At 40.2% G+C, this 25,989-nt stretch overlaps 1 protein-coding gene across 1 annotated transcript in view; it reads right to left on the bottom strand.

Annotated features, from left to right (window-relative positions):
* ZFYVE9 (zinc finger, FYVE domain containing 9) overlaps window positions 1-25,380 on the bottom strand; it is a 136,440-nt gene extending 111,060 nt beyond the window's left edge. The window contains exons 1-3 of the mRNA XM_011926373.1: window positions 25,273-25,380; window positions 12,247-12,352; window positions 5,905-8,012 (exon numbers count right to left, since the gene is read on the bottom strand). Of these exons, the coding sequence (XP_011781763.1) occupies window positions 5,905-8,012; window positions 12,247-12,316 (2,178 nt within the window). The 5' untranslated portion in view covers window positions 12,317-12,352; window positions 25,273-25,380. The remainder of the gene's footprint in view (window positions 1-5,904; window positions 8,013-12,246; window positions 12,353-25,272) is intronic.
* Between the last annotated feature and the right edge of the window lie 609 nt (window positions 25,381-25,989).

Raw genomic sequence — 25,989 nt, 5'->3', positions numbered from 1 at the left:
AGTTACTAAATCTTTCTAGGCCTATTTTGTCACTCGTAAATGTGGATTGTAACAGTAGCTACTTCCTAGGGTTGTTATGTGTATTAAATAAAGCCTATAAGTCTAGATTTAGAAAAGCACCTGGCAAATGATAAACAATAAATATTAGTATGTCATTCTCCTCACAACCACCACCACCACCACAATCTTTCTGCTGCCCACTGCAGAGCATCTGCAGCTTTGTAACTGTTCATTTCTCATTTCATATCTTTAAGTCATCTTCAGAAACATGAATGGTATGTTTTACCAGGAGGCCCATTCTTTTCCTTTTTTTTTTTTTTTTCCTGCTTCTCTTTAGTAAAAAACAGAATACCACACAGTAAGTAAATGCTCACTGAATGAAAGAACAAATAATATGTCATAAATTTTTTTTTTGTTTTGAGACAGAGTCTCGCTCTGTCACCCAGGCTGGAGTGCAGTGGTGTGATCTCAATCTTGGCTCACTGCAACCTCCGCCTCCTGGGTTCAAACAATTCTTGTGCCTCAGCCTCCCAAGTAGCTGGAATTACAGCTGCCTGCCACCACACCCGGCTAATTTTTGTATTTTTAGTAGAGATGGGATTTCACCATATTGGCCAGGCTGGTCTCGAACTCATGATCTCAAGCTATCTACCTGCCTCAGCCTCCCGAAGTGCTGAGATTACAGACGTGAGCCACTTGCATCTGGCTAAATTTTTAATTTTTTTAAAAAAGAACAAATAAATGGAAATAGGTGGACAGGTAGCAGCACAGACTGGTCCTACGGAACTTTTCTTGCTTCTCCAACCTAAAATGCTTGTATTGCAAAGATAATATAACAATCTCACCATATCTCCAAGGACAAATACTGATTCTAACCCACTAAGTCAGGACTGGACTGGATTATTTTTTAATTCATCTAATAAATATCTACTGACTGAAAGTTTGATGCCAAGCACAAAGGGCTCTTGAAATTTCAATTCACTGTTAGGCTTTACTTTCCCTCTCCAATGTAACTATCTCACTGTCCTCAAACCTTCATCATCTATCCCTATTTCACCCTTCACAATGTTTATATTTTCTATATGAAGTATCAGCCAATCAGTTGTAAATTTCTTCATGCTCTCACCACTAACTTCATAAACCAACCTCTGTCTGGCCCTACCCACTGAAGAGCAAATCCTCAACATGTTGTAGATCCCATCCCTTTGGCTTTCTCAAGGATTTTTCTCTTCCTTTGTTCAATCCTCCCTTTCTCCTAAAACTTCTTTTCTAGAGGATCACCCATACCACTATATAAAGACAACAGTATTTCCCATCCTCAAAAACGCATCCATAACCACCATCTCCATCTAATAATTGCTACAATTTTTTTCTGTTTTCATGGCAAAAGTTCTTCAAAAAGCCATCTCCACTTCCTCCCTTCATATTCCACTTTCAATGCATTCCCATCTGGCTTCTGCATCCATTGCTCCACTCAATCAGCTTTTTTCAATGACACTGTTATAGGCAAGTCCAATGGTCCCTTTCCTAACCATATCTTACTGACAGTATTTTATATAGGTGATAACCCCTTTCACAAACTACATTCCTCTTTTGACTTCCAAGAGACCATATTTTCCTGGTTTTCTATTTATTTACCTCTCTGCTCACTCCTTGGCAACTGGTACTGGGTCCTCCTCTGCTTGACTTCAAGGGCTCAGCCCTGAGTCCATTCTCTTCCCTTGGTAATCTCACCCATTCCCATGGCTTCCCATTGTGCTCCTTATATGACCTGCAAAGCTCGACATCATCTATTCCTTAAGTTCCTCATCAGCATTTTTTTTTTTTTAATGGAGATGGGGTCTCAGCTCTGTCACTCTGGCTGGAGTACAGTGGCTATTCGCAGGCACGATCATAACATGCTCAGCCTACCAAGTAGCTGGGACAACAGGGCTGTGCCACTGCACCTGCCTTTCCCATCTTTTTATGTGACTCTTCCCTTGTCCACTATACTGCACTTCCTTCAGTTTGCTGAATAGGTCCCTTCTTACCTCAATGGCTTTGTCCATGCTGTTCTACTTCTTGCAGCATTTTCTCTCTGTTCTTTGAAGAACTGACTCCTCAACCTTGATGTGTCATCTATGTCACTTCTCAGATGCCTTCTCATACCTTCTTCTCCCACCCCCATTTTTTATATTATCCCTCCTTATCTCCTTCATAGCCCTTGCCACAAGTCATGCTTTTTTGTTTTGTTTTGTTTTTGCCACTGGCCTACTCTTTACATACCATGAGGGTAAGCAGCACAACATCATTGATATAAACCTGGCACCCAGCACAGCGACAGACAAATAATAGGCACTCAGTGTTTGCTGAATTAATCAATGATCTGGGACTCATTTACTCACTCATTAACAAACATTTATTGAGTACTTCATAAGTGCCAGGTATTTGTGCTGGATGCTGAATACAAAAACAAATCAGAGGCAATCTCAAGATCTTTACAACCTAATGGGGAACAAAGACAATACTGTGTGACAAGTGCTATGACAGTCAGGGTGAGACCACTTTTAACCAATACAGCCTTTTGGAGGGTGTGTAATGGAAAATATTTCCCTGGGTTCAGCTTCACTAGAATCCATTAATCTAAATGTTGGTCCTGTTTTTTTCATGCCAGATGGCTAAAATCACATCAATTACAAGGCAAGACAAATTTTCATGCAAAGTATGAGGGAAACTGTAAAACTGACATGTAATATTCTAAAGCAGCTACTTACTACTCTCATATCTATTCGCTCCCATCAGTATATAAGTAAATAAAAAACTAGGGAAAGAAACATTTTGGTTTGAATCTGTTCTTAAGTAGGAACAATATATATGACTAATTTAAAAATATTTTCCAAAGTTCTTACACCCATTATATCTAAATTTGATACCATCATCTAAAGATTGAAGGCACTGGATTAAAAAAAAAAAGTACTGCTGCGTTAAGAAATAGTATTCATTTATTTTTTAATTCATCTAACAAATATCTACTGAGCACCCACATGCTCTAGGGCTGAGGATACAGCAACAATCAAGGCAGAAAAAATCCTTACCCTCATGGAGCTTGGAACTGAATTGCAAAAACAAATAATAAACTAAGATAAGATATAAATGAAACCATAATTAGAAAGTCAGTAGATTGGCCAGGCACAGTGGCTCATGTCTGTAATCCCAGCACTTTGGGAGGCCAAGGCAAGTGGATCACTTGAGGTCAGGAGCTCCAGGCCAGCCTGGCCAACATAGTGAAACCCCTGATCTCTACTAAAAATACAAAAATTAGCCAGGTGTGGTGGCACACGCCTGTGGTCCCAGCTACTAAGGAGGCTGAGGCAGGAGAATTACCTGAGCCCAGGAGGCAGAGGTTGCAGTGAACTGAGATCACAAGAGATCACGCCACACACTCCAGCCGGGCCACAGAGACTCTGTCTCTCAAAAAAAAAAAAAAAAAAGATTCTCATGAGATCATAAATTCCAATTTACATACCTCTGAATCCCCAATACCTATCCTAGAATCTTTTATATATTAGACATAATATATGCTTGTTGCAGTAAAGGGAATATGGCTATAAATGCTAAGTAATTACTATATATGCTTAATTTCTACTGAAATGGAACAAACTTTCTTTTTTTCAATATATAACACTATTTTACAAAATCACATCGCTTGGGGTATTTTTCTAGCTGCATTCCCAGCATAATCCAATTAATATCTATGTTTATAAGCCCTTTGCTTCTGAAAAGCTCAAGGATTTTTACAGATATTATCTCATTAATACTTATAACATCTCTAAGGTAAATGAGGGGAAAAGATGAAATTATGAATCCATAATCCACATGAATCCATGAATTCATAAATTCCACAAATTCCACTCAGCAAAAATTCCAACCATTTTGCAATTTGTGATGCATTTTGTGCATCATTTTCTTTCTGAATCCACCTAAGGTACCTATTTACTCATTGTAACTGGATGTGCTGGCCTTTACCAAAAACGTTTTCATTATTTACTTAAGAAAGCAAAAATTTCAGAAAGTGTTACAGTAAGCAAAATACAGAACAACGTAAGAATGATGAATTTAATCTCCAAATAGTATTTCAGCTAACAAGAAGACTGGAAAATATTTAGGAATTAGACACATCATTTTCTTCAGACTTTAGCAATCAGAGACCAACAGCCCAGTGTCAGCTTTAGCTTCTTTCTGCTCCCAATAATTTGGTTCTTTTGTGCTAGGATTTTCTAGTAAACCTTAGTGACTGCCCACCTAGGAACTATTTTCCTCCTCTTTTTTTAAAATAAATTTTATTATATACATTTAAGGTATACAACATGATGTGATGAGATACATCCAGAAAGTAAAAAGGTTACTATAGTAAAGCAAATTAACCTATCCATTATCTCACATAGTTACCCGTTTTTGTGGCAAGAGGAACTAAACTCTACTCATTTAGCACGAATCCCAAATAAAGTATAATTTTATTCTGCAGAGTCCTCATGTTGTAGATTACACGTCTAGACTTACTCATCCTACATATCACTACTTTCCCTTCTCCTTTGTTAACAGAATCCCACCTTTACTCAGCCCCAGGAGATAAATTATGATTGATTAGATAATCCCAATCCCCTTTGCCTATAATTGTCATGGTCTAAAACTGGCCAGTAAATTGAAGGAAGTTGCTGGAGGTCCCTTCCTCCCTGATACGAGGGTGGCAAGAGTAGAGTAGGCTCTTTTCCCCCCCAGCCAGTTTCTTTGTGTTAGGAAGTTGTCAGGTTGAGACCTGATAATTAAAACTGAGATACTATCTTCTGACATGAGGGGAAGACCAAGAGAACTTCCATGATCCTGTCTCTGCACCCAGACATAAATCACTGAGTCTCATAGCTTCTGTTTAGATGAAATAAATGTTATTTTCACCTAAGTCACTGGGGGTCAAATACTCTGTTCCTTGAAGTTGAAAGAACCCTAATTAATACAGATGGACCAAAAAATCAGGCAAGAAGGGAGGAAGAGATTAATCATTGAGCACTATGACTTCTCAGATCTCATTTAATCTTGACAACAGCCCAATAAAAGCTATTAGTCTTTTTTGGTTTCTTTTTACAGATTATAAAACTAAGCCTTAGTATATATAATTAATAGTAACAAAGCTGACATTTTATTCTAGACCTGGCACCAAATCTCAAAAATATAAAATCTCCTTCCCTCCTTATTTACAACTCTAAACAAACAAACAAACAAAAAACTAGATGCGGTTTTAGCTAACAAAATTTGGGGAGAGCTAAGGAATCTCATTCTTACAACCTTGTCATAAAAATCTACAGACTTCATTTCTACTTTGTATCAAAGTTATATGGGAGAAAAGACAAAAATATGTGTGCATGTCTATAAAGAGTTCCAGAATGTTTCGTATAATGGCAAAAATCTCACAGAAAAAAAGTGGAATGGATTCTAAGTGTAACATTTTTCAAGAATTAAATGTAATTTTTATTTTTATTTTTTGTATTTAAATGTATTTTTCAATAAATAATGCAATAAAAGTTAATGACAAATATTTCCTAAACTGAAAGAATAACTTCCTTATTTCAAACTATTACATTAACCAAGTAGCTATCAATACAGAAACCACAAAGTTTACACTTCCTCAATTCTCATCTCTTCATAAAAACTGATTCAGCGTAAATCATGGCAACAAAAAAAAGTGTATATACTATCTAAGAATCAGTGAGGTCATTTTTTATACAGAAATTTACTAGAACTGGGTTTTCAAAAATGCTATTTATGTCAACTCAACCAGACATATATTCACCTTACATTGCCTTTATTACTATCTAATTCAGCATTACAAAATGCACATGCCAGATTTCTGAGCTTATACATGCAACTTACCTTCCCACATGCTCTGCAGTGATGTCTCCTTTTGGTGAATGTAAACCTGGCTTCACATTTCATGCAATTTGGAGCCTGAGAATCCGGCACCCACACTGGAGCCACCTCACCCAGAGTGGTGAATGGCTTTCTGGCAGAAATTCCAAACTGACCAGCTCTGAGATCATTATCTGGGCTATCTGGAGCTAATGCAAGGCATGGTCTACTGGAGATCTCAGCCTCATAACTTTCTAAATGTTCCCCATTTGTATCAACATTAGAGATGTTTCCCAAAGATGCACCGCATACATTGGTTGCCGAGTTTTCCCCTAATTTTGCTTTCCCAAGAATATCATTTTTATTTTTAGTATTATTTCCACTGTTTGCAGGAAGGTCATTTTGTAAATGGTCTGATAATGGCTTTGGAATTTGAAGTTTAAGATTAGAAGGTTGCTTGGGTCTTGCACCACCAAAAGGAACACTGATAGATGGCAGGCTTGCTACTACCTTGGGGGAGGACTGCCCAAGCACTGATGGAACTTGACTACAGAAATTATGTAAATAATTTTTCTTCATTAGGTCACCAGTGCTATTTAAAAGTAGTCCACTCCCTTCTGTGGCCTCATTTCCTCTCTGTTCATAAATATTTGAGTAGCATTCTGACTTGCTTTCCTCTATTTCTTTTTCTTCTGTTACTGAATCTTCTTTGGAGGGTAAAGTCTTTGGAACAAAAGAAACACCTGGGCCCTGCATTCCATAGGAATCACAACCATTATATAGAGAATTTGCTGCTGGTGTATCTATAACAGTGGAGAAATCACATTCTTCACTTTCACTGATGCAAGTTCCTTTTAAATCTAGACCTGCATCTGCCAATCCAACACACTGTCCTCCACTATCACCATTAGTGTCCTCAGGCTGACTAATCTGTAGAAACTTTTCCTTTTCTTCGTTTACTTGGCTATCATTCATCTCATTTAGTTTAGTCAACTTCCAATTAGTCATGTCCTGAGATTCAGAGAAATGCTCTGTCATATTAAGGAATTCCGTAGTGCCAAGAATTTCTTCACGTTCATAACCTTCATTTTCATCAGCCCTAACTTCACTAGGCACAAGGCAATCTGAAAACCGTTCACAGTCATTATTCCTTCCAGACCCACTAGGCACGTCTGGTTTGAGAAGCAAAGGTAAACCAGACCGGAGGGATTCTTCAGTTGTGCTCTCCTCTGCTGGCTCTTTCTTCGTCAAAATCCCCTCACTCATGTGGGAAAAGGAATTTGGACTCCCTAGACCTGTCCTAGGAGAGCTGATTTTGCCAGTGAGGTCCTCATCTGGTATATAGTTCTCTTGCTTTCTAATAGCAGGACCTCCATCTGTTCCATGGGATGAGATTACTGAATCAACCGTTAAATTTGTAATCGCAGATATGGAGGGGTCTCTACCTATATTTCCATCATCCTTTAATTGTGAAGGGGAACAGACACTGGCTAGACTATCAGATGAAGTAGTACACAGATGGTTAACAGAACTCCCCTCTATTTTCGGTCTATTCAATGGATCCAATTGTTTCTCTGAGTTCATATCTTTTTCAGTGGACTCATTTATACTAAAACTAAATTGATCAGTTTGTCTGTTTTCATTATCCAGTGAACAGCTAAAAGCATCCATAAGGGATTGACTATTATAATTATTACAATCCTGTAAATCGTTTTGTAATGTCCTTTTGTCACAGTTATGCATGACGGCTACAACAAGAACATTCTTCTCATCTGGCAGACAAGTCAGGTTTCCACATTTCTTCTCTCCCACTTCAACAGCACTGCATTGAGCATCACGACTATAGTTTCTCTTAATTAACTGATCTTCTGCAACAGCATTTTCATCAATCCACATTGTGGCAATCTCTGGATTTAGATTACAGTCTTGTCCATTAGCACAATGATCCTCTTCCTCTGTGGTCAGGGGAGCTGAATGAGCCAGAGAGAAGACTTTCAGTTGTGGTTGTGACTCATTAGAAACTGCAGATTCATTCACACTGGCCAAAGTAGGGTTAAATGACAGCCGCTCAGAAGAGGGATCTAGAATCTTATTCCACTTTGTATCCAATAAAGTAGAAGAAACTGTTTCATCTGGAAAAAAATAAGTAATTACAATAAGTTTGCTTGTAACACTGGAAAAGTTTGTGACTAAGTTAATCAACATTTCTAACTATCCTTTGAAAATTAAATATTCCAAGGATATTAGATTTCTAATTCGGGGCTAAAAATAAGAAAACATATTTCAGACAATTCTCTGCAATTATATGTCACCAAATGGTAATATCTCAGACTATTCCAAACAACAAGAGAATTCTACCTCAATCTAATAACATAATTAAAACTGATCCACAGGTGAATGGGACCCAGAAGAGGGGAAAGCACCCTTGGATTGAGCAAAGCCAGGACAGGTGCTAATCTAATGGATTAGATGGAAAAAATATTAGAACAGTGGCTAGGATAAGTAATTAGGTAGGAGGGAAAATGAAATTTTCTGTAAAGACTGAATGTTCTACAATCTATATTACAATTGGGATGTGGGTTTGAGTGATATACCCATTTGTCAAAACTGGACAGTTAAGATCTATGCATTCTAATATATATAAAGTTTGCCTTTTAAAAAGCTGTAAAAAAATAAGAATGAAGCAGGAAGTGAGAAGGTGATAAAGGTATAAATGAAACAAAATGGCAGCATATGAAATGCTGTGAAAGCTGGATGATGGGTACACTGGGGTTTATTATACTTTTTACTTAAAAATATTTTAAATTTGCCCAACACATGTTAAAAGAACGTTTGCCACGGTATGTGAAATTCTGCTTGTAACATGTCACAAGCAGATATTGTATTTGTCACAATACAAAATACTGTATTGTATTTGTCACAATACAAAATATTAATCAGGTTCATATTTATATTATTATCTAAGGACACTGGGCAAAAAGTGTTCATTTATCACATCAACCTTCTTACAGTCTACCAGTAAGCATAATTTCATATAATGTTTCTGTTTAGTTTTTAACAGATCATAACTACAATGGCTAAGTTATTCTCTCAAGTTATAGGGCTATTGCATATGTCTAAGTAAATCAGAGAAATAAGGAACAATGCATTCAGTGCCTTTCCTGCTTTCTTCCTCCAGTATCTCTGATAATCATGGCCCTGAAATTATGCAGATATATTTGTAACCTCAATCCTCATCTGTAACATTAATCTTCAATGTTTCCATAGCACCTTAATCAAAACTTTATTAAGGCATTTACTACACTGAAATGCAATAGTTTATTTACCCTTCTCTTTCAACCACTGAATGATTTCTGAAGGCAGAAATCATTTCTGTCAATATAAGTCCTCACTTTGCATAGTGCCTGATAGGTAGTAGATACACAATAAATATATAAGTGAATATCTACCATATTAAAAGCATCAGGATTGAGGAACATGAAGATTAAACGATAGCTCTTGCCTCTAAGAAGGATACAATCTCATTGGGAGAATAAGAGATACATACAAACATCTAATTAGCAGTATGGAGTAGCATAGGTACAGTAAGTCCTCACTTAACATTGTTGATAGGTTCTTGGAAACTGCAATTATAAGCAAAACAACTCACTGCATAAAGAAGCCAATTTTACTATAAGCTAATTGATGTAAATAACAGTTAAGGTTCTCCGGCATACAGTACATCAATTTGCTTAAAGTCACAGTTTCCAAGAACTTATCAAAGACATCAAGTGAGGACTCAGTGTATCTGAAAACTATTATGTAGGAGTAGAAAATAAATTCAGAGGAGAAAGATATTTTCCAGGATGAGGCAAGTGAGCTTGAATTCATCGAGGCAGGAAGAACTGGGCTACGCTTCAAATCAGGAAGAACTGGGCTACGCTTCAAAGACAGTTTTAAGTAAGTTTGGAAAAGAAAGCATTAATAAATAGAGGAATAAGGAAAAGCATATCCCCAAATATAAGAATTTAAGGAAGCAATAAGTAAATCAGTTTGGGTTGAGAAAAGAATTAGTGTAAAGAAGTAGTTGTTGTTGTTTAAAAGGGCATAAAACTCAGATTGTGTGAAGCATGGGCTTAGTATCCTCTGAAATGTCAAATCCTGAATTTACCAAATTTGAACCAGTAGAGATTTTATAGACATTTGAAGTTTAGTAACACAGGCTTCCTTAAAAGAAAAGAAAAAAAAGCAAGTAAGTCATATTTCCAATATGGTTCCTGGAAACAAAAAAATAGTTACAGCTTCTTACAAGAATATTTAGCAATGTTCAAACAGAAATGATCGGGTAATAAAATTTTCATTATTCAACTGCCTCCTACCTGGGCATAATGTTAATTGCCTAGTGTCATCACAGTCTGTGGTATATTTTTTCATTTAAATAAGAAAATAAATTAACACAAAATGAGAAATCATTTTATTTAAAGTATATTCTGTAAGATACCACGAGGCTTGAAACGATAGTTTTTAATGCAACTGGTAGTGAGATTCAAAAAAATAGTTCAAACAAATGAACCACAAAGTTACAACGAAGAAGCTGGTTTCAGAAATCCTTCTCCTTCTAAAGGAGTTATTATTTTGTAAGAAATTTCTCTATTTTCTAACTAAAATATTTTTACTGATTCAACAAAAATGTATTGAAAAACAACTACACACAAAGCACCCTAATAGAATCTACAGAAGTCACAAAGAGACAAATGTAATGAACTAAGAGTTTGATTAGAGTCAGCGGTATTCTAGCATAGTATTCACATGATTAGGTGTAATACACTGTCTAGGTACTTATGACTCAAAGAACTGTGATACACAGAGGGCTAAATCAAAACAAAGATTAAGAAAATACTTATACAAACAGTTGAAACTCCGAAAATAATATACTTTCCAGCTTGGTATGTACAAAGGCCACCTGGATGATGTAAAACCCCAAATGATTAGATTTCACATTTACATGAATCGGGAATGAGTCTAGGAACACAGGTTAGTGTTAGGTCATCAATGGTAAAATATGAGAAGAGCAGGCCATTCTCATAGCCTTCCTCTCTCTCTTCCCTCCTTACTGTCATGATCCCATATTCAATTTAAGGCTGGCTCTATTAAAGATCTAAAGCAGCAAAATCAAAACTAATCTGTCTTCCCATCTGCTATCAAAGAATAGCCCGAATCACTGAATATAGCAAAGGTTTGTAAACCAATATGAAAATCATGGGCTACATTATTTTTTGAGACAGGGTCTCGCTCTGTCACCTGGGCTGGAATACAGTGGCATGATCACAGCTCACTGCAGCCTCTATCTCTAGGGCTCAAGTGATTCTCCTTCCTTTGCCTCCCGAATAGCTGGGACCACAGGTGCACCACCACACCTGGCTAATTTTCTTTGTATTTTCTGTAGAGATGGAGTTTCGTCATGTTGCCTGGACTGGAATCATGGACTTTGGATGGAAATATATCACTTTGTAAACTTGTTAATGCCATTTCCTGTTAGAAATAGAGAACACAGGGGAAATACGGTAAGGAGGAAGAAATTTAATTATGGCTTACCCATTCAAGTTAAACCAAGAGGGAAATTAGAAGTGAATCTCTTGGGCAGGCGTGGTGGCTCATGCCTATAATCCCAGCACTTTGGGAGGCTGAGGAGGAAGGACTGCTTGACACCAGGAGTTTAAGACCAGCCTGGCCAACATGGCAAAACCCCTTCTCTACTAAAAATACAAAAATTAGCCAGGCGTGGTGGTGGGTGCCTGTAATCCCAGCTACTCTGGAGGCTGAGGCATGGGAATCACTTGAGCCAGGGAGGCAGAGGTTCCAGTGAGCACTGCACTCCAGCTTGGGAGACAGAGCAAGACTTTCTCAAAAAACCAACCAACCAACCAACCAACCAACAAACAAAAGAAGTGAATCTTAAGTGGACATTTCTACTGATGCTTGAGAATATATAATTAACCATTTAGGCAGTTGTGATGTAAACAGTTTTAAATGTATCTTTACTGGGCAATTAATATGGAACGAGCAATTTTTCTTACTTTAGGAAATGCAAGCGCATTTCTTGACAATACATTCACTGTATAGGGTAGGTAAAGCTCAGGCTCTAGTGTTCACACTGCCTGGATTCTAATCCTGCCACTTGCTCGCAAGACAACTTTGAGAAACTTGCTTAACCTCTCTTTGCCTCTATTCTCATCTATAAAATGGCAATAAGAAGGTCTGGGGATTGTAAGTATCTGGCATTTAGTGCTAAAAAATGTTATTCCTTCCCCTGTATATTATTAAATAATATATCCCCACATTCTCTATATCACAAATGCAAAGAGATTCACCAATGTAAATTCTTACCTTCGTTTTGTTCAAATTCGTCCAACACCTTGTCCAGGTTGTAAGCTTCTGCTTGGAAGTAATTCTCCATCGGTGATGAAACACCACTTAAGAGACTTGTTTAAACCTAAAAAGTAAATGTGTATTACATTTTGAATTATTAAAATATAATTTATAAATCTTAAGTATATACACAAGGATAAAATCTCTTATAAATCTTTCCAGATAATGGTAAACTATAAAATCTGACATCCCACTGGATATATTATAAAATCTTTAAGCTAATAAATTCTAAAAACCTGTAAGCTGACAATCAACAAAATATAACTAAATATAAAAAGCAGACTTGGTGATCATTTCATGCTTCAACAGACACATTTCAGATGCTGGGAAAGGAATGATTGGTATAAAATTGTGTTTCTATTAAAGAACAAAGCTTACAGAACTTTTTTCAAATGGGAAATGACAGGAAAGTTTAAGTACAGGAGTAAGGGATACGAGTTCCAAAATGCTAATGATGACTCTGACCTGGTTATTTATTTATTTTATTTATTTATTTTTTTTGGAGACGGAGTCTCGCTCTTGCTGCCCAGGCTGGAGTGCAATGGCTCCATCTTGGCTCACTGCAACCTCTGCCTCCCAAGTTCAATTGATTCTCCTGCTTTAGCCTCCCAGCTAGCTGGGATTACAGGCATGCACCACCATGCCCAGCTAATTTTGTATTTCTAGTAGAGACAGGGTTTCACCATGTTGGCCAGACTGGTCTCAAACTCCTGACCTCAAGTGATCCACCCACCTCAACCTCCCAAAGCGCTGGGATTATAGGCGTGAGCCACGCACTTGGCCCTGACCTGGTTATTCTTTTAACCCTCTTCTTGTCAAGTACCATTTCTAAACTTTCTTTACTGTTAATCGATCCAAAAGCATCCTCTGGGCATATACACTAGTTGTGTCAATGACTTAACAGATGCCAAGAGCACATAATAAGTGTTAAGTAAATGCTACCTATTATCCCCTTTTTTCCATCATTATCATGATCTCCACACCTATTTCCTTAGTGTTTCAAATTTTTCTTTCCAAATTGAAAATTCTGCTTGGCTTATTGATATAATACAGGGAAGGGAGATCAAATTACAAATTCCTCCAAAAAGTCTGAGTAAGCAAAACATGAAAAAGAGAGAAAACCAGAAATGTAATAGCCTGTGTTTGTAAACTTTAAATATAAAAAGTGATGAACTTTCTTTGACTTACAAAGGTAGTGTTTTCTTCTCCTCTGAGGTATATAAAAGTATCAATGATATTTCCCTCACTTTACAAATAAGAAAACAAGCTCAGGGAATTTAACTGACTTATTCAAGTATTTCCCGGACAGGCATGGTGGCTCTTGCCTGTAATTCCAGCACTTTGTGAGGCCAAGGTGGGTGGATCACCTGAGGTCAGAAGTTTGAGACCAACCTGGCCCATGTGGTGAAACCTCGTCTCTAGTAAAAATACACAAAAATTTAGCAGGAATAGAGTGCCAGTAAAATCAACCATGAGAAATAAGAATTCCTAACCTAGTCCTCACTCAGGAGAAAGAATGATATTAAGTCTTCTCATCCAGGAACATAATACGATTTGTCTTTATGCTAGCCCAGCTCTTCCTATGACTTTTAATAATGTTTTTAACTTTAAAAAGTCATTAAATATTGGACAGTTAGGAGAGAGGGTACATGCAACTACAAAGGAGTAGCAATGAGGATCTTTGTGGTGACAGAATTATGCTGTATCTTAACGGTGATGGTGGATACACAACTGCAAAGAAGGCTGACTGGACTGCAACATCACAGCTGCAGCGACTATAGAGGGGAAAAATGGATTTTGGTGATTTTGGCGGATAACTGACAGCTTTTGCTACAATGGGTGGAAACTTCCTAAAGAGGCAACACCTGAAGGATGAGATTTTGACAAGCTAAGGCAGAAAAGGGCACTCTCTTCTCACATTCCCATGTGAAAAGGCTAAAGGAGGAGAAATAGCTTGCCAACTGCAGACTCAGAGTTTTGGTGAAGGCATTGCTGCCAAGTACCTCTGCTCCGTCCTCAACTGAAGAGAAAAAGGGCTCAGTTTCCTATCAAACACTGCTGGTCTCATGCCTTTCCTTACAGCTTACATGGAAAAGTCAGATAACTCAGCCAGAGTATGCAACATTCCATTAGTGAGTAGTGTAATCAGTTTTTGTAAACTTTCTCACCTATATGCCCTCCACCATTTCCTACCCCTTCTGAAAGGAAAATCTTGGGGCCCAAAATCACTAAGCTAAAGGGAAAAGTCAAGCTGGGAACTGCTTAGGGCAAACATCCCTCCCATTCTATTCAGTCACCCTTCTGCTGAATGAGGTAAATGCACATCTGTTGCCTCCTTTTGAGAGGCTAATCAGAAACTCAAAAGAATGTAATCATTTGTCTATTATCTACCTATAATCTGGAAGCCCCTCCCTGCTTCCAGTAGTCCTGCCTTTGCTTTGAATTGTCCCACCTTTCTGGACAGAACCAAGGTTCATCTTACATATGTTGACTGATGTCTCATGTCTCCCTAAAATGTGTAAAACCAAGTTGTGCTCTGACTACCCTGGGCACATGTTGTCAGTGATACAGGAGTTAAGAAGAAATCACCTAGGCAGATAGTAAGGGTATGACAGTCCTCAGTAAGGCTTTTCTTTTTAATGAAAAGCAGCCTCAAATCATTTTCTTTTTTCTTTCTGAGTCGGAGTCTCACTCTGTTGCCCAGGCTGGAGGGCAGTGGTGTGATCTCAGCTCACTGCAACCTCTGCCTCCCGGGTTCAAGCAGTTCTCCTGCCTCAGCTTCCCGAGTAGCTGGGATTACAGGCTTGCGCCACCATGCCCGGCTAATTTTTGTATTTTTAGTAGAGATGAGGTTTCACCACGTTGGCAAGGCTGGAAATCATTTTCAAACAAAGAGCAGTCTGTGAAGTTGAGCTGTAGACATAGACACGCAAGTTGGGAGCTTGGACAGGTGAATGCCAGCAGGAACTAGGGACTAGACATGCTCAAGATGGAGGTTCCATCTTCCCTTCTCTGCCAGCCACATACACAGTAAGGAGCAGGTAAGATGGCCCCTGCCAAGGAGAAAGTTTGTTTGCATAGTAAGATTAGGGTGAGGCAACTAGCCTTCCCTGCATGCTATGTAAACGTCATACCTGATCGAACCAATCTGTGAGCCCTATGTAAATCAGACACCGCCTCCTCAACCTGGACTATAAAATTCAGTGCATCCACCACCTGCTGGTCTTTTCCCTCGGAAGACCCCTCTCTCTCAATAGAGAGCACTGTTTTTCTTTCTCCTTTCTTCTGCTTATTAAATCTCCACTCCTAAACTCCCCATGTGTGTTGGTGTCCTAAATTTTCCTGGCACGAGATGATGAACCCTGGGTATATGCCTCAGACAACACAGTTGCTTCATCAGGACCTCCTGAGTGTCCTCAACCTTGGCAAAATAAACTTTCTTTTTTTTTTTTCTTGCTCTATCGCCCGGCCTGGAGTGCCGTGGCCGGATCTCAGCTCACTGCAGGCTCCGCCTCCCGGGTTTACGCCATTCTCCTGCCTCAGCCTCCCAAGTAGCTGGGACTACAGGCACCCGCCACCTCGCCCGGCTAGTTTTTTGTATTTTTTTTTAGCAGAGACGGGGTTTCACAGTGTTAGCCAGGATGGTCTCGATCTCCTGACCTCGTGATCTGCCCGTCTCGGCCTCCCAAAGTGCTGGGATTACAGGCTTGAGCCACGGCAAAATAAACTTTCTAAATAAACTGAGACCTGTCCCAGATGTTGGAATAACTGAGTTCCTCTTCAAAGACTCAACTTCCTGGTCATAAGTTGTAAACAATCCTACCCTCTCTTCTGTTAAGTCTAACCATTTCTTCTTTACCGCCACCCCTTCACAAATCGCACATTTGCCCTATTTGGAAAAGTTTAAGCCTTGACCAATCAGGATCAGCTTAGATTGTGCAGTCCAACCCAGCCAATAGGGGAAATACACAGAAACAGAAGCTGTGTTAGGGTTAAAAACCCCTCCCCTCGTTTGGTGTGCTCTGCATAAGCAGCACCCTTCTGCAGAAGTAAAGTAAAGTGCCTTGCTGAGAAAATTTCTAAGTGCAGGTTTCTTTTGGCTATGCTGAGCACTTGCTTCCAACAAATTTGGGGGCTTTTCCAGGATCCCATTCTCCTTTGGGAGGGGCTAGTGATTATCTTTCACAGGGAGACGCATCCCACTGCCTTGTTGTGGTGGCCCCAGGGGTGGAGGATCGAATCCTGCCCAAAGTGATGAATAAATCCAGACTCTCAGCAACATGGGCTGTAGGGAGGATCCTTAAGAATTCCACAGTGACCAGGTAACTCTGTGCACAGACCAAGGTAAGAAATGTTGCTACTGGGGTGACAAAGTATTCCTTGGTGGCTGGGATCTCTGGAGGTTGAAAGTGTGTGAGTTAAATGCGCCACTGGGCACGAAATGAATGTGGAGTCCGGACTTGGTTCCATGGTCACCTCATAGGACTTAGGGCAGTTTTCCAGTTAGTGTATTATACCAACCCGCCAATGTTAAAAGGGACTTATAATTCCCACAAGAGAAGCAGTCAACAAGGATGAAGCGGGTGCTCACAAGACTACAAGAAACCTCCAGTGGGAAAAGGGGAGGTTCAGCCTCTAGGACATGGGAGCGCAAGAAATCTCTAATATGAAACATTTAGCCTCACCAACCGCCAGGATAGGAAATATCCCAAGTAAGACAGGGACTATAAAAGGCCAAGCAGACAATAAAATTCTCCCTGACAGTCCCCTATGCCTTATGTTAAAATACTGGAAGGATAATGAAAGGACCAAACACAAGAAAAGATAGCATATGATAAAGTATTGCTGTTTTATTTGGACTAAGGAACCCATCCTCAGACCTTCAGTCTTTTGGCCAGTAGGTCAATGATAAAAGTCCAGTTTCTCAAGAGGAAACAGATTATGCTCTATGTTGGAGAAAAAGACCTGTCCTTCTCTATTCCCTAAAGGATGAGAAAGCAAAGCCAAACTCAATACCTCCCAAAGATGACCTACCTAAGTCAAATTCTGTATCTAAAGATGCATGGGATCCTCTAGATCACCTTCCCCTGCCTATCCCTCCACCCCAAGTGGAACACTCAGTCCTTCCTCTGCCTACCCCTCCACCCCAAGCTGAACACTCAGTTCCTCCCTCATATAACCCTGCCCCATGGGCCTTGCCACCCCACATCCCTGCTGGACAGCCACCTGAACATGCCTTTTCCTCAGGAAAGCTCCAATGGGAAATAGAACAATGCCAAAGGGATATCCAAAACTTTCCTTTCCTCTCTTCCTCAAAGAAGTCTGCCCTAATCCTTTTTCCCTTAAGGGAAGTACCACTAGGAGGAGGGGATACTGGCTTCGTAAATGCCCACTTAACTAGCTCAGAGGTTAGAAATCTAAGAAAGGAACTCAAACCACTGTTAGATGACCCTTTTGGAGTCACAGATCAAATTGGCCAATTTCTGGAGTCACAACCGTACACTTGGGCTGAATTAATGTCTATTCTAGGTATTCTCTTCTCAGGAAAGGAAAGAACCATGATCTGCAGGGCCAATATGATAGTCCAGGAGCGTGAACACCCTCTTGTTCAAAATGTCCTTGCAGTGAAGCATAAATTCCCGGCCCAGGACCCTCAGTGGGATAACAACAATGAAGCCCACTGAGAAAACATGAGAGATCTCAGGGATATGATAATTAAAGGGATTTGGAATCAGTTCCTTGGACCCTAATATTTCCTGAGCATTTAATGTACAAAAAAGGAAAGATGAAGGGCCCATAGAATTCTTAAACAGACTTAAGGAACAGATAAGAAAATATGCAGGTTTAGACACAGAGGACCCACTGGGACAAGGAATGTTAAAGCTCCACTTTGTCACCAATATTTGGTGGGACATTGCAAAAAAAAAAAAAAAACAAACGACAGAAAATTGGAAAGACTTGGAAAGACCATCCCATAGAGGAACTTTTAAGAGGCCCAAAAGGTATATGTACAGAGGGATGAGGAAAGGAAGAAGCAAAAGGCAAAGATTATGCTGTCCACCCTACAACAGGGGAACTCTTCAACAGGAAGCCCAGGGAAATAGAACTTGTAGACCTTCTAAGTACCCAGCTGTCTGACTCTATACAGGAAGCAAAGGGATGAAACCTGAGAGTCAGGGAACAGGGAGGGGGAGAAGGGAAAACAGATGTTTCTGGTGTGTGGAAAGCCAGGACATTTAAAGAGGGAATGTCCCGAATGGGAGAGGGAAAAGAAAGTCCTTCCACTCATGACATTTGAAGAATAGGGGGGTCAGGGACTCTACATCTTCCATCTTGAGTCCCACCAAGAGCCCCTGATAAATTTAACAGTGGGACCCAAATAAGAGATAGTCACTGTCTTAGTCTATTCAGGAGCAACTCGCTTTCCCTATGTCTTCTCCCATCAGGTTTAGCATGTTCAGCAGAAAACCTTACTGTCTCAGGGGTTACAGGGGAAGGATTTGGGGCAAAAATTCTAGAGGAAATTGAAGTCAAATATAAGAATAACTCGGCCACTACTAAGTTCTTGTTAATTCCCAAAGCAGGAACTAATTTATTAGGAAGGGACTTAATGTTAAGGTTAGGCATAGGCCTATATGTTAATCAGGGAAAACTCCTTACTTCCTTAAACTTGCTCACTACTTCGGAAGAAAGCCAAATCCATCATGATGTATGGTCGAAGGAAAGAAATCGAGGAAAGCTACAGGTTCCTCCAATTCATGTCAAATTAAAAACTTCCAGGGATGTAGTAAAAAGAAAACAATACCCTATTACCTTGGAAGCCAGGATAGGTTTAAAACCTATAACTGAAAGCCTTGTCCACGATGGACTCCTTGAACCCTGTATGCCCCCTTATAACACTGCAATATTGCCTGTAAGGAAGCCAGACAGGTCATACTGGCTAAATCAAGACCTCCAGGCTACTAATCACATAGTTCAAACCACCCACCCTGTTGTTCACAATCCTTACACCACTGTCAGCAGAATCCCACACAACCACCAGTGGTTCACAGTGATAGATTTAAAAGATGCCTTTTGGGCTTGCCCTTTAGCGGAGGACAGTCAGGACATGTTTGCCTTTGAGTGGGAGGACCCTGACTCCAGGAGAAAACAGCAGTACTGATGGACAGTCTTGCCCCAAGGGTTTACAGAGTCCCCAAATCTATTTGGTCAAATAATAGAACAAATTCTAGAAAACTTCTCCCTGCCTTCATCCATACGCCTTCTCCAGTATGTGGATGACCTGCTCATTTCAGGAGATGACAAGGATCAAGTAACAGCAATTTCAGTTAACTTCCTAAATTTCCTAAGAGAACAATGGTTACAGGGCTCAAAGAATAAACTCCAATTTGTAGAACCTGAGGTGAAATACCTAGGACACCTCATCAGTAAAGGTAAATGAAAGACAGCACCCAAACCAATTGAAGGTATGGTATCTTTGCCTTTACCCGAAACAAAGCAGGAACTTAGGAAATTCTTAGGATTGGTTGGTTATTGTAATCTGTGGATTAACTCTTATGCCTTAAAAACAAAGCCGCTATATCAAAAACTCACTCAACAAAGACCAGACCCTGTAAACCCTCCTTTGGACCCCATCAGAGATCCAACAGGTAGAAGAATTAAAACACCCACTTGTAACAGCCCCTGTTCTGGTCTTGCCCTCCTTAGAACAGCCATTCCACCTTTTTGTTAATATAAGTAAAGGAGTGGCCTTAGGAGTACTCACCCATAAACACGGAGGCCACTGACAGCCTGTAGCCTTCCCGTCAAAAATCCTTGACCCAGTAACCTGTGGATGGCCCAAATGCGTACAATCCATACCAGCAACTGCCTTGCTAACAGAAGAAAGCAGGAAAATAACCTTTGGGGGAAACCTCATCATAAGTACCCCTCATCAAGTCAGAACTATTCTTCATCAGAAGGCAGAGAGATGGCTCACTGACTCAAGAATTTTAAAATATGAAGCTATCTTATTAGAGAGGGATGACCTAACACTAACTACTGACAATTCATCAACCTCGCTGCTTTCCTAACAGGAAATCCAAACCCGGAAGAATCTGAGCATAAATGCTTAGATCTAGTCAGTTATCAAACTAGAGTCAGACTGGATCTAAGCAAAACCCCTTTCCAAACAAGGCATCACCTCTTTATAGACGGTTCCCCCCAGATCACTGAAGGAAAAAGGTACAACAGGTACTCCGTAGTTGATGGGGAAATCCTCACAGAGGTAAAGTCAGGAAGACTGCCAAATAACTGGTCTGCCCAAACATGTGAACTCTTTGCATTAAACCAAGCCTTAAAATCCCTGCAGAATCAAGAAGAAAATATTTACACTGACTCCAAGTATGCCTTCAGAGTAGTCCATACCTTTGGAAAAATCTGGACTGAACAAGGCTTCATCAATAGTAAGGGCCAAGATTTGGTCCACAAATAATTAATTTTGCAAGTATTAGAAAATCTTCAGCTGCCAGAAGAAATTGCAGTTGTCCATGTCCCAGAACACCAAAAGAACCCATCTTTTGAAAGCCAGTGAAATAACCTCGCAGATCAAATAGCTAAGCAAGCTGCCTCTTCCCAAAGGCACCCATTTTCCATCTATCCTTTTGTCTCTCCCTCCAGCTGTGATCCCCATCTTCTCTCACGCAGACCTTTTTCTAAAGAAAATAGGAGCTCAGGAGAGCCCAGAGGGAAAGTAGGTATTACCAGATGGAAGGGAAATGCTGTCTAGGCCTCTCATGAGGGAAATATTGTCACAGCTTCATCCAGGAACTCACTGGGGTCCTCAAGCTATGTGTGATGCAGCCCTCACAGTCTATGGGTGTAGAGATAAATACCCTCACTAAGCAAGTGGAGGATAGTTGCATCAAGTGCAGAAAAACTAATAAGCAAACCCTAAAGAAGCAACCTCCCACGGGAAGAAACCCAGGGTTAAGGCCGTTCCAAAGCGTCCAAGTTGATTACACTGAAATGCCCCCAATAGGCCGCCTCAAGTATTTACTAGTCATAGTAGACCATCTCACCCACTGGATAGAAACCATCCCCTTCCCAAGCACAACTGCCAGTAATGTAGTCAAAGCACTGTTGGAACATATATCCAGGTTTGGACTAATAGAGAACATTGATTCAAACAATGGGACCCACTTCACTGCACACATCATTAAGGGGCTAACCCAAGCACTAGGAATAAAATGGGAATATCATACTCCCTGGCATCCGCCTTCATCAGGGAGGGTAGAAAGAATTAATCAAACTCTAAAAAAATTACCTAACCAAATTAATCTTGGAAATCCAGTTACCATGGACAAAATGCCTTCCCATTGCCTTAGTAAGAATCCAAACTGCCCCTCAAAAAGATCTTGGCCTGGCAGGGCGTGGTGGCTCACATCTGTAATCCCAGCACTTTGGGAGGCCAAGGAGGGCGGATCACAAGGTCAGGAGTTCGAGACCAACCTGGCCAATATGGCGAAACCCCGTCTCTACTAAAAATACAAAAATTAGCCGGGTGTGCTGGCTGGTGCCTGTAGTCCCAGCTACTCGGGAGGCTGAGGCAGAAGAATTGCTTGAACCTGGGAGGTGCGGGTTGCAGTGAGCCAAGATCGCTGCGCTCCAGCCTGGGCAACAGAGTGAGACTCTGTCTCAAAAAAAAAAAAAAAAAAAAAGATATTGGCATGGCCTGTCCCCTTATGAAATGTTCTATGGGCTGCCTTATCTAAATTCCACTACTGACCTTCCTACATTTGAAACAAAAGATCAGTTTCTAAAAATATATATATTTGGTCTGTCTTCCACCCTTTCCACCCTCAGGACTCAAGGCCTCCTAGCACAAACTCCACCCCTCGAATTACCAGTTTACCAACACCAGCCCAGAGATCATGTCCTTATCAGATGCTGGAAAGAAGGAAAGCTTAAGTCAACCTGGGAAGGACCTTATTTAATACTCCTAACCACTGAGACAGCAATCCGAATGGCCGAAAAGGGGTGAACCCACCACACTCGGGTAAAAAGGGCCCCAATCCTTGCAAAGTCATGGACCATCATTCCAGGATCAATGCCCTCCAAACTACATTCAAAAAGGTTTAATCTATCTTTTTATTCTTCCTTTAGCTACCCAAGGACACCTTATCATCAGTGTAACTCCATCACCCTCCTCCCAAACAATTACATTCGATGCTTGTCTTGTCATACCTGTGGAAACCTCCAAAGTCAAAGACAGCTAGCTTCTTCAAAAAAGTACCTCTGCCCCTCCACCCGCAGAAAAACCAGTATCACCCCGGACCCTTGCAATCGACAACCACAACCCTTTAAGGGGTTATGTTATAGTTGAGGAGATGTTATCTTGACCACCAAATATCAGGGCTGGACCTCCTTAGAGGGTTGCACCACCCTAAAACCCTACCTCCACTTCACCAAAGGAACCACCCCCTCAAATTGCCAAAACCACCAGTGCAACCCAGTACTTCTCTCTATTCCTATCCCCACCTCCACTGACCGTATCCCCACTTTAGAGCACCTTTATGGCCTAGGAGCGGATGTCACTGCAAAAGACCCTACAGGCATCTTTGAAATGAGGTTTGCTCCTCCTCCTCCATCTCCCTCCATTACCTGCTTCCCAAAACCACAAAAATCAAACCATTTCTTGCTTCATGTCTAATGACAAAACCAAAGTAGCTATAGTAGAAGTTAAGGATTTACAGCAAACCCTAGCCATAGAAACCAGTTATCAAGATGTAAATGCCTAGCTGGAATGGATTAAATCTTCCATTCACACCCTAAATAAAACCAACTGTTACGCTTGTGCAACAGGCAGGCGAGAAACCCAAATTGTTCCCCTCCCACTCAGATGGGCCAACCCATCAGGCAAAGACTGTATGGTAGCTCTCTTCCAGCACCTCACAGCCTGGGGAAACAAGTCATGTGCCACTCTTTCACTACTTTTCCCAAAGGTCAGGAGCCCTATGGGACAGCCCCCAAGGGACATTTGACTTCCTGCTCTCGATGCCAATTTTACCTTGTGTCTCTCACAACAAGGGGAAAATTTGACATTCCTTGGAAACCTGATGGGATGTAGTGGGCCTAAACCTTTTCAAGAGCTAACCAATCAGTCAGCCCCAGTCCATCCCCAAGTGGATGTACAGTGGTATTGAGGGGGACCAATATTTGGTACACTGCCAAGCAACTGGAGTGGCACTTGTGCTCTGATCCAATTGGCCATCCCTTTCACCTTGGCATTTCATCAGGAAGCAGGTAACCAGAAGAAAAAAAGAAGCCCCAATAAATGGGTCCTTTGACCCCCAAGTTTACATAGACAGCATCAGGGTCCTGCAGACAGTACCAAATGAATTCAAAGCTCAAAACCAAATAGCCACCGGGTTCGAGTCTATCTTATTCTGGTAGTCCACTATAAACAAAAATGTAGACTGGATAAATTACATATACTACAATCAGCAGCAATTCATCAATTATACCAGAGATGCCATAAAAGGAATCGCTGAAATCAGACCCCACCAGCCAGATGGCGTGGGAAAACAGAATCACCCTTGACACGGTGTTGACCAAAAAAGGTGGAGTCTATGTCATGATCAGGGTCCAGTGTTGCACTTTTATCCCTAATAATACAGCCCCTGACAGGACAATCATAAAAGCCTTACAAGGCCTTACCACCCTAGCAAATGAACTAGCCGAAAACTCTGGAATAGACGACCCCTTTACAGGACTAATGGAAAGGTGGTCTGGAAAATGGAAAGGACTCATGACCTCAATCTTTACCTTCCTTGCAATTGTTAGAGGTGTACTCATCCTTGTGGGTTGCTGTATCATACCCTGTATTTGTGGGTTAACCCAAAGGCTCATAGAAGCAGCTCTCACAAAAACCTCCCTAACCTCTCCGCCTCTGTACTCAGATAAGCTCTTGCACGTAGATAATCAAGAAGAACAACAAAGCCAGATCCTGTTAAAGAAACTTGAAGATGAACAACTATAAGACAGAAGTGGGGAGATTGTTGGGACAACTGAGTTCCTCTTCAAAGACTCAACTTCCTGGTCATAAGTTGTAAACAATCCTATCCCCTCTTCTGTCAAGCCTAACCATTTCTTCTTTACCCACCCTGCCCCTTCACAAATCACACATTTACCTTATTTGGAAAAGTTTAAGCCTTAGCCAGTCAGGATCAGCTTAGATTGTGTAGTCCAACTCCAGTCAATAGGGGAAAGACACAGAAACAGGAACTGTGTTAGGGTTAAAAGCCCCTTCCTTCCTTCCTTCCTTCCTTTGTTCGGTGTGCTCTTGCATTTGTAACAGGAGCGAACAGCACCCTTCTGCAGAAGTAAAAGTGCCTTGCTGAGAAAATTTCTGTCTAAGTGCAGGTTTCTTTTGGCTACACCAAGCACTTGTTTCCAACACAGATATTGGGGGTTCACACCCTTAAATAATCTTAAGACTTGAAAAAAAACAACATGACTCCTAGTTAGGAAAAAGTCAAGGATTCCTGCTCTACAAGAATACTTCCAGTTTTCTGCTGGAAATTATTGCTCTACATAATAACTTATCTAAAAATACAAAATAAAATAATGTAATTAAATTTACATTTCTGATTCCCCATCCCCAAATCAGTTTTACTTGTTTAGCTCTTGCATGAGCTAAACTATTGCTCAAATTCATATTTTTTCTGAAATTACCTTTCTATACTCAACTAACTCTAAAACGAAGGAGCCAGCACTGGTAGGGAAATTAACATTGTGACCACTGTGACATAAAATAACAGTGATTTTTAAATACCCTTTTCCTCTGAATTTAAGTCAAATCTTTTGAAAAAAATCATACTCCTGATTTAATAAGATACAATGTTACAAATGAAGCAAATAACATATATGCATCAGCATTATCTTCTATAGATCTCATTGGTTTCTCAAGTTCAATCTCTAAGAGAAATAAAAACATTTTCTTACCTTTTTCCCCTTACACACGTGATAAGGAACAGACTTCTCGGTGCTTACTCATCATGCATGCTTCACCACCAGCCAGTCCTGCTGATTCAGTATGCTCTGTTTGATCCTAAAAGAAAAACACATTGCTCATTACACTTGCTGAAACAATAAACCCTAATTTTCTTCATATAAATCTATCATAGCCAGACAAACAAAAGCAATGGGGCTTGAACAGTAAATACAATTATACCTTTGGATTCAAAGACCTGGCTTGCATGCAAGGCAGCAACAGAGACATTTTATTGTCTGAAAAGGCCAAAAGTTAAATGTTTCAACAAAGAAGAGTTTTTGCACGTTTATTTTCAATGGATAATGCAAAGTGAAACATCAACAGCAGGCACCTTCTACCCAATGACTTTAATTGTGTTAATTCATAAGTATGTAATTTGCCTTATAATGGGTCCTCCAAGAATCCAAAGCTAAGAAAACTGCTGCTTCACAAGAATGTCCTTCTAGTGCAATTTTTTTTCGATACACACAGAATTCTTGAGTTTCACAAGTTTCTTATTGTGATTTTTATTGCCAAACTATTTTTTTCTCCAAATGGAGTCTCTTCATTCCAGTCCTCCTCCAACCACTTAGAAGCAATGGATCTATTAACCCAATATTAACCTTCACTATCAGGGGTGTATGCAAAAGACAAAGGCGCTTCAAATATTACTACCTTCTTGTGAAAAT

Source organism: Colobus angolensis, unplaced genomic scaffold (assembly GCF_000951035.1).
Source record: "Colobus angolensis palliatus isolate OR3802 unplaced genomic scaffold, Cang.pa_1.0 Scaffold68, whole genome shotgun sequence".
Taxonomy (NCBI): Eukaryota; Metazoa; Chordata; class Mammalia; order Primates; family Cercopithecidae; genus Colobus; species Colobus angolensis.
Note: the sequence above shows the minus strand (reverse complement) of the source record. Positions and strands in the feature narration are given on the sequence as shown.